The sequence below is a fragment of the Aplysia californica genome, unplaced genomic scaffold (genome assembly GCF_000002075.1).
Source record: "Aplysia californica isolate F4 #8 unplaced genomic scaffold, AplCal3.0 scaffold01198, whole genome shotgun sequence".
Lineage (NCBI taxonomy): Eukaryota > Metazoa > Mollusca > Gastropoda > Aplysiida > Aplysiidae > Aplysia > Aplysia californica.
Window position 1 is genome coordinate 115934 of NW_004798468.1, and position 10048 is coordinate 125981.

At 38.8% G+C, this 10048-nt stretch overlaps 1 protein-coding gene across 1 annotated transcript in view; it reads left to right on the forward strand.

Moving 5' to 3' along the window:
* The window catches only part of LOC101849661, a gene marked incomplete in the record, with an annotated part of 55813 nt that extends 53937 nt beyond the window's left edge, over positions 1–1876 (forward strand). The window contains 2 exon segments of the mRNA XM_013090272.2: positions 144–360; positions 1324–1876. Of these exon segments, the coding sequence (XP_012945726.1) occupies positions 144–360; positions 1324–1488 (382 nt within the window).
* Positions 1877–10048: the final 8172 nt, after the last annotated feature.

The following is a 10048-nucleotide window of genomic DNA, read 5'->3' on the forward strand; positions in this document are numbered from 1 at the left end:
GTAGTAGTAGTAGTAGTAGTAGTAGTAGTAATAGTAGTAGTAGTAGTAGTAGTAGTAGTAGTAGTATGCCTATTTTCTTTCATTAAAAAAAAATTTGACGAGCGCCTGATTTCACCACGATGCCTCACATCTATTTTTTCCAGCCCAAACGTCCCGCGTGAACTCCTGTCCGAGTCTGGCGTGGTTCTGTTGTTGTCTGTAATGGACAGAGACATGGTCAAGACGGATGACTTCGCCGGCGAGGTGGTCATCGCGCTGGACCAGGTTCCGGCCATCGGCGTCAACGAGACGGTGGACAACTCGCCTGTGGTCATGATGCCGCTCAAACGGCCGCAACTGGACGTGGAAGGACCTTTTCAGGTGTGTGTGGGGGGTGTGCAGGGTCGTTATCTGGGTCAATGATGTGGTCGCTTTTAAGAACTAGAAGGCTATCCCGAAAAATGCTGTTTTGAGAAAATCGAAGTTAAAAGTTTTTGCCCCTTGTTCAGTTTCTTTAAAAGACAATGTGAGTTTTCTCTATAACCAAACAAATATACGCACCAATGAAACCAAACTTCTATAGGTAAGGCAATGCCCACTTTTGGTGCTGGTCAAGATTTCTGGAGAAAAAACAAACAAAACTAAACTAAATAAACTAAACTGCAAAAAAATCAAAACCCCAACAAAAAACAAACATCATCAAAACAATTTTTTAAAATCAACAACAGTAATCAAAACAACAACAACACGTAAACCTCTAAACAAAATATTGAAACAAACGAAACGAAATACGCTACAAAGACATAATGTGTCATGACGCAGTGGACCCAGGCGCTCGTCACTTTTTTGGTCATATGGAGTTATTGGCATCATCTTAAAGGTTATTTATTTCCCTTTGCTTTCCATGAAAAAAATATCCTTTAGAAGAGAAATTGACGAGAAAATGGCCGTCAAAGTTTGGTGACTTCCATAGCTTAAGAGTCCTTGGAAACTGCAAATTTACATTTTTGTGCCTTTAACTTAAATCAACATTTGCGCTGATATGACCTTGTGCAGTTGCGAGCGCCGTAAAACCCTCTACTAAAACTTAAATCAACATTTAAACAAATGAAATCCACTCAGAAATGTGTTTTTAAATGGACATACAAGGTGTTGAGCCAAAAAAAACCCAAACAATTTTAAAGAAAAAAAAAATGTCCTAACTGACCAAGAATTGCTGATTTCTCGGATTTCATTATTTTGACGAGCCCCTGATTTCCCTATGCTGCCTCATATAATATTATTCTGCTTTACTTCCACACCAGAGGTTCATTATGTCGTCTCCGCTTTGTTTCCCGCTCACAGGTCCTGGAAGAGCGGTCCGCCTGGGACAAATGCGCCAAGGCCTTCGTCCGTGAGCGCAGACGATTCATCGAGAACCAGCGGCAACCCACGGACACGGTCAAGGACAAACTCTCCAGCTTTTTCAAGTTCTGGAGCAAGAACCAATCACACGACGAGTTCACCTGAACGCCACGCCTCGTCACCGTCGAGACTCCGCCCACATTCCAATTTAATTGTGCGGCAGACATTATGACGTCAAAAAGACTCCTCTCTCGTTCCTTGTAAGACGCGCCTGCGTTGAGTCAACTCATGGATCTCTCACACTCTTTGAGAAGACAAAAATCTTGTTTTGGTGTCCGGGAGACTGCGATGTCAACCATCCACCTATCAAGAAACAAACAGTGTTGATAGGGGCGTTAAACTTAGCGTCCTTTTAACATGATGATGAGAATACGACCGTGTGCAGTTGCGAGCGCCGAAAAACTCTTACTAAAACATGACAAGATCCTAGATTTGTTGTGGTGAAACCTATCGGCACTTAAATGACCAAAATTGAGTCGATAGTGCCGTAAAACACCTACTCAATCAATCAACCAATCATGTTAAACCTGTACCATTTCACCATTTTGTTACAGCCCAAACTCCGCCCATGAACGGACTCATTGTGTTTGGTGATTGGTTGGACCGACTTACTTGATTCAAGATTCCAGTCTTCTCATTGGAGGAGATTGCAACCAATCAGGAAAGAGACCTCGCGCTGTTTCACTCAGCCGTGTGTGGCTGACAGTTTTACTTCAAGAAGGAAATTTCAGTTGCGGCGATCTGCTCTGCTTGTATGATTCTTCAAGATGAACAAACGATTCCCATTTTCTCTGGTGGCTTTCAGGCCTCCCAGGAATGTGTGCTAAATTGTGTGAGGCCAAAGCTTTATAAAGACTTGACCATTCTCTGCTTTCTGCTGTACACAACTGGTTATCAAAATGAGAATCTTAACGTTCTTGATTATAAGGGAAATGACATTAGCTTAATTAAGCCTATCCGTACGTCGTGTTTTACTATCGCATCCATACGACGGGGGGAACTTTGTGCCACCACCTCCTAAAGAGAAAATTTACTCGTTAATCCGATCCGTACGCTTTGCATAGCAGTCTGTCAAAATGATTTTTTGAGAAATACTGAAAGTTTTGAAGAGATCTTCGCTCTAGAAGTATTCTAAAATGTGAAGAATACAATCCCGGGGGTACAAAATGACCCCGTGGCGTACGGATAGGGTTAAGACGCCAATGGTTTACTTGTGTTGACATTGTCCTGGGTAGAAAAAAACGCCTTGAATATTGACGCTGCTGAGAACCGACCTTCTGATGGTACCTATGAAGAACTGTACCAGCTTGTCTTATCTGACAAAATGAGTTACTTCTCGGCTTTCAGCCTTATGGAAATTGATACATCTACTTGGTAGGTGAAGTTTGTACAATTTGGGGGCATGGAATAATAAAAGATGCAGTAATCTTGAACAAAATGTCATCAATTGAAAATCTATAAATCTGACCCCCAGTGTCTATTGTCCGCCGATATCTCTATTCTTGGATCGTGAAAAGTAACTCATTTTGTCAGCACACTTCACCATTCTTTTCTTTTTCCCAAACAGTGGTTTGCTTGATGTGCCATAGAATCCATGTAAACTTTTCTGTACTATTATTTTTATACAGGATCTGTCCTGACTTCAAAGGAACCGACATTATTGGGTGGTGTCGGTGGCCTAGTGGTTAGGCTACCGGACTCGTAATCGTGAGATTGTCGGTGGTCTAGTGGTTAGGCTACCGGACTCGTAATCGTGAGATTGTCGGTGGTCTAGTGGTTAGGCTACCGGACTCGTAATCGTGAGATTGCGGGTTCGGGGGTTCGAGCCTCAGCTCGGTCCGACGTTGTGTCCTTGGGAAAGGAGGCACTTTACACGAGTTTCCCACTTGGCTCGGTCCTTTCGGAGATGAACGTTAAACTCGGAGGTTCCACAGCCTCTTAAATAACCTAATAGTGTTTTCATAGGGGCGTTAAACCTATACTTTTTTTTATACCGACATTATTGTTCCCAGACAGGCTACTCAGTCCCTGCTACACGGGAACAAGAAAGGACTTGTTTACTTGTAATTTGACATCATTTGGACATTTTTTCTCGTCCCAAGAGTTCAGGAAGGTTTTTTATTATGCACTTAAATTTTTTAATCAACATTTTTTAAATGTAAAAGTTTTATTTTTACGTTGTGTGTGTGTGTGTGTGTGTGTGTGTGTGTGTGTGTGTGTGTGTGTGTGTGTGTGTGTGTGTGTGTGTGTTTAAAGCTGAAAAGTGCCTTAAGGGGATTTCTACATTTACAGTCCTCGATGTTGAGTGATGGCGTCTTTTTGCCAAGTCTTGACAAAGAAAACAGTAGGCCTACATTAATTTAAACATTCTTTATGCATACAAAACCCGCCAAGATAGCCAGCAATGGCTTTGATAATTGGTCGCTTTTAAGCACAAGGGGGCTATCCAGAAAAACGCTGTTTTAAGAAAATCGAACGTAAAGTTTTTGCCCCTTGTTCAGTTTCTTTAAAAGACTAGGAGAGTTCCCTCTATAATCAAACAAATATACACACCAATGAAACCAAACTTCTCCTATAGGTAGGGCAATGCCCACTTTTGGTGTAGGTCAAAATTTTTGGAAACCGCCGAAATCTGAGTTAGCCTGCTTGTCCTTAAAAGCGACCAATTATTATGATGTAATTATGTCTGATTTGACATTCTGACTCGTGCTGTGCAGAGTGGCGACAGTTCACAAGTACACCTTTCACTACCTCGGAGTTACGAGTTCTATCTGCTCAATTCCTAGTTTTGAGAAATTTGACGTCAAAGATTTTGAGTTTCGCATCATGTCAAGCTTTATCAAATGCAATTCTTTGAATATATTGATAACGACTTTGAATATTCTAACAACCTTCACAAAGCAGTTAAAACATTTGATTGGGTTTTTTAAATTTCGTGGTCTTAGTAACTCAAAAATGAAAAAAAAAGCCAGATAAATCTATGTAATTCTGAGATAACGTTTTGACTGCACTTGTTTTGTTATGTTTTGTGATGCTTGAAAAACAAGACAATGCCATGTTTACGCTGCTAAAGGAGACCACACTCAGACAGTAACATGTTTATTATTATCACTGAAAATAAATCTTCCAGTTGTGTCTACTCCTGTGGGCACCCCAGGATAAAAAGCCATAATATATATATTATATATTTGCTTTGACTTTTGTTTTATTATTTGGAAAACAACACTTTAGTTTACTTTAGTTTACTTTAGTTTACTTTACTTAAGTGTATTCTGCTTTACTTTCCTTTACTTTCCTTTCCTTTCCTGTATTCTGCTTTACTTTACTTTACTTTACTTAACATTCATGTAGTCTGCTTTATTCTACTTTATTCTACTTTATTCTACTTTATTCTACTTTATTCTACTTTACTTTACATAAGTTACTCTTCTTTCCTTTCCTTTCCTTTCCTTTCCTTTCCTTTCCTTTCCTTTCCTTTCCTTTCCTTTACTTTATTTTACTTTACTTTACTTTACTTTACTTTACTTTACTTTACTTTACTTTCCTTTCCTTTCCTTTCCTTTCCTTTCCTTTCCTTTCCTTTCCTTTCCTTTCCTTTCCTTTCCTTTCCTTTATTTTACTTTACTGTATTCAGCTTTCCTTTCCTTTCCTTTAGAGATTAAAGAGGGTGCTCTCGTGGCCTAGAGGTTAAGGTGTTGGCCTCTCATTCAAAGGTCCCGGGTTCGAATCAGGGTAGCCACCGAAAAATTTTCTTCTCTAAAATTGTCTCCTTTCACCTTCTTTCCTGCTCTCTAGCAATGTTCTGTTGTCTGCTTTCATTTCCACTTTCTGCCCCCACCCCCTCACCTCCTTTGCCTCCTCCTCTGGGCTTCTGACTCTTTCTGCAGCCTTTATACTGTTACTCCTTGGCTCCTCCTTACTGCTGTCTTTCTGCCACACCCCTGATCTTCTGGTAGGAAAGATCTACACCTAGCCTTCTCGGACAAGGGCGAAAGATCTCGGAGGGCCCCTGAGCAAGTTGCGCACGTTAAAGATCCCTTGGTGGTCTAAAATCGATAAGAGTAGGCTTCGGCCGCCACCCGGGCAAAATTCAAAATTTCCTACCAACTGAAAATATTAGGTGTGTCCCGCGCGCTCATATGACCTTATGCAGTTGCGAGCGCCGTAAAACACTTTACAAAAACAAACAAAGAGATTAAAGTATATTACGTGTTTAGATCACTTTCACTCGCTTCACTCGGTCGTGATTTAAACATCGTAATATTATAATGATCTCTAAACCTCTAAAATCAGTAAGTGAGAATGAGAGCGAGAATATGTAAATGATGGAAATAAAAAATAAAAAAATATGAAAAAAGAATAAGTTAGAGTTTAATATATTAATTTATGCATTAAAAACGGAAGATATGTATTGCCTTAAGTGTAAGCAACGAACCAAAACGAAAAATATTCAACAGTTAGATAATAGATTGAAAGAAAAATGAGTGATTTGTAATTAAATGAAAAATCGATTTATAACGAGAGGTAAGGGATTAGCGTCTGGAGCCCTTCCTGCAATCTCTTGTTAAGTGTTACCTGCTTTGGGTATCGGAACACTTACCGGTATCGGAACACTTACCGGTATCGGAACACTTACCGGTATCGGAACACTTACCGGTATCGGAACACTTACCGGTATCGGAACACTTACCGGTATCGGAACACTTACCGAAGCCGTACAAACTGGAGTACACAACATTTTCTAGCTCATCCTCAGTATTTTCTAGCTAATATAAAATATATTTTCTTGCTCACTCCTAATATTTTCTAGCTTGTCCCCTGTATTTTCCAGCTCAGCCACAGTGTTTTATAGCTCCATTCTCAATATGTTTAGGCTTATCCCTAATATCTTTTAGCTCATACCCAGCATTTTCTAGCTGATCCTCAGTATTGTCTAGCTCAACTCTAATATTTTCTAGATCATCCCCATTAATTACTATCTCATCTGCAATACTTTTTATGTCATCCCCAGTATTTTCCTGCTTGGTCCCCAATATTTTCTAGCTCGTCCTTTATATTTTCTAGCTAGTCCCCAGTATTTTTTTAAAGCTCAACCCTAATATTTTCTAGCTCAACCCTGATAATTTCTAGTTCATCCCCAGTACTTTCTAGCTCATCCCAAGTATTTTATAGCTCAGCCTTAAAATTTTCTAGCTCATTCCCACTATTTTCTAGCTCAACTACAGTATTTTCTAGCTTACCCCCACTATTTTTGAAAATTCTAACTGGTCACCAACTTTTTCTAGGTCATCCCTTAATATTTTTTATCTCAACTCAAATATTTTTTAGTTCATCAACAACATTTTCTAGGGGCTCTCGTGGCCTAGAGGTTAAGGTCTTCGCCTCTCATTCAAAGGTCCCGGGTTCGAATCCAGGTAGCGACCGAAAAATGTTCTTCTCTAAAATTGTCTCCTTTCACCTCCTTTCCTGCTCTCTAGCAATGTTCTGTCGTCTGCTTTCGTCTCCTCTTTCAGGTCCCATCCTCTCACCTCCTTTGTCCCCTCCTCTGGGCTCCTGATTCTTTCTGCCGCCTTTCTACTGCTACTCCTTGGCTCTTTTTTACTGCTGTCTTTATCCGCACCCCTGATCTTCTGGTAGGAAAGATCTACCCCAAGCCTTCTCGGACAAGGGCCAAAAATCTCGGAGGGACCGTGAGCAAGGTCCGCACGTTAAAGATCCCTTGGTGGTCTAAAATCGATAATAGTAGGCTTTGGCCGCCACTCGGACAAAATTCAAAATGTCCTACCAACTGAAACAGTTTAGTGTGTCTAGTGCGCTCATATGGCCTTATGCAGTTGCGAACGCCGTAAAACACTTACAAAACAACAACAAAAAACCAACATTTTCAAGCTTATCATCAATATTTTTAATCTCATCCCAAATATGTTCTCCCTCATCCCACTATTTTCTAACTCAGCTCTTATTTTTTCTAGTTCGTCGATAGTATTTTCTAGCTAAACCCTAATATTTTATAGATCATCCCCGTTATTTTCTATCTCATCCCCAGCATTCTCTAGATCTTCCCCACTAATTTCTAGTTCATCCCCAGTATTTTATAGCTCTACCTTAATATTTTCTAGCTCCTCCCCACAAGCTCAACCACAGTATTACCCATTATTTTCATATTCATTTCGAAATATTTTCTAGCTCACCCCCAGCATTCTTTTTTGCTCAATACTAACATTTTCTACATCATCCCCATTATATTTTTAAAAAATCTCATTCCCAATATTTTCTAGCTCTTCCACGGTGTTTTCCTGCTCCATCCCCAATATTTTCTAGCTCATCCCAAGTATTTTCTAGGTCATATTTTTTATTTTCTAGCACATCCCCAATACTTTCTGGCTTATCCCAAATATTCCCCAGTATTTTCTGGCTCATCTCCAACATTTTCTAGCTCAACCTAAATATTTTCTAGCTCAACCTTGATATTTTCTAGATTATCCCCAACATTTTCTAGATCATCTCCACTATTTTCTAGTTCATCCTCAATATTTTCTAGCTTAACCATCAAGATTTCTAGCTCATGCTCGGTACTTTCTAGCTCATCACTAACATTTTTCACCTCATCCTAAATATTTTCTAGCTCATCCCTAATGTTTTCTAGTCCATTCCCAACATTTTCTAGCTATACTCCTAAGACTTTTCTTGCCCAACCCTTATACTTTCAAGACCATCCCCATTATTTTCTATCTCATCCGTAGCATTTTCTAGATCATCCCCACTATACTCTAGTTGATCCCCAGTATTTTGTAGCTCAACCTTAATTTTTTTTAGCTCATCACCATTATTTTCCAAATATTTTCTAGCTCATCCACAGTATTTTCTAGCTTCATAGCAATTTTTTCTAGCTCATCCCTAGTATTCCTCGGTATTTTTTAGATCATTGCCAGTTGGGTTTTTTTTAGCTGATCCCCAAAATTTGCCAGTGTTTTCTAGCCCATCCCCAATATTTTTTGGCTTATCCCAAATATTCCCCAGTATTTTCTAGCTTATCTCCAACATTTTCTAGCTCAACCCTAATATTTTCTATGTCATCTCAAATATATTCTAGCTCAACCTTGATATTTTCTAGATCATCCCCAGCATTTTCTAGATAATTCCCACTATCTTCTAGTTCATCCTCAATATTTTCTAGCTCATCCCCAGTAATTTCTAGCCCAACCACAGTATTTTCTAGCTCATCACTAACATTTTTCGCCTCATTCCAAATATTTCCTAGCTCATCCCCAATATTTTTAATCACATCCCTAATATTTTCTATCTCATCCTCATTATTCCAAATCCTTTTTCTAAAAAAATTCATCCCAAATATGTTTTTTTTTACTCATCCACAATACTTTCTAGCTCGTCCTAAGTATTTTATAGCTCGTCCGTAATATTTTCTAGATCACAACCATTATTTCCTATCTCATCCCCACCATTTTCCAGATCATCCCCACTCTTTTCTAACTGATCCCCAGTAGTTTGTTAGCTCATCCCCAGTATTCATCTGTATTTTGTAGATCATTCCCAGTGTTTTCCAGCCCATCACCAATATTTTTTTGACTTATTCCAAATATTCTCCAGTATTTTCTAGCTCATCTCCATCATTTTCTAGCTCAACCCTAATATTTTCTACGTCATCCCAAAAATTTTCTAGCTCAATCTTGATATTTTGTAGATCATGCCCAGCATTTTCTACATCATCCCTACTATTTTATAGCTCAACATTAATATTTTCTAGCTCATCCTCAGTACTTCCCAGCTCTATTACAGTATTTTCTAGCTTATCATTAACATTTTTCAAATTATTCCAAATGTTTCCTAGCTCATCAGCAATATTTTTAATCACATCCCTAATATTTTGTATCTCATCCTCAATATCCCCCAGACTTTTCTATCTCACCCCCAATATCTAGCTCGTCCCCAATATTTTCTAGCTCATCTGAAACATTTTCTAGTTCAACCCTAATATTTTCTAGCTCATAATAAATATTTTCTAGCTCCACCTTGATATTTTCTAGATCGTCCACAGCATTATTTAGATCATCAGCACTATTTTCTAAATTCTTTATAGCTCACCCCCTGTATTTTATAGCTCAAACCTGAAAATTTTAAGCTCATCCCCAGAACTGTATAGCTCAAACCTGAAAATATTTAGCTCATCCCCAGAACTTTATAGCTCAACCACAGTATTTTCTAGCTCATCACAACATTTTTTTTACGCTTCCCAAATATTTTCTATCTCACCCCTACCATTTTGTAGATCATTTCCACTATTTTGTAGTTGATTCACAGTAGTTTTTAGGTAATGCACAGTATTTTATAGCTCAAACTTAATATTTTTTAGCTCATCCCAACTATTTTCCCTACTCTTTTCTAGCTCATCCCCAGTATTTTTTAACTCAACAATAATATTTCCCCGCCCATCTATAGTATTTTCTCACTCCATTTTAAGTTTTTTTTTAGCTCATCCCCAGTATTCCTCAGTATTTTCTAGGTCATTCCCAGTATTTTTCTAGCTGATCCCCAAAATTTGCCAGGGTTTTCTAGCCCATCCGCAATATTTTTTGTCTTGTCCCAAATATTCCACAGTATTTTCTAGATCATCCCCAACATTTTCTAGCTGAACCCTAATATTTCA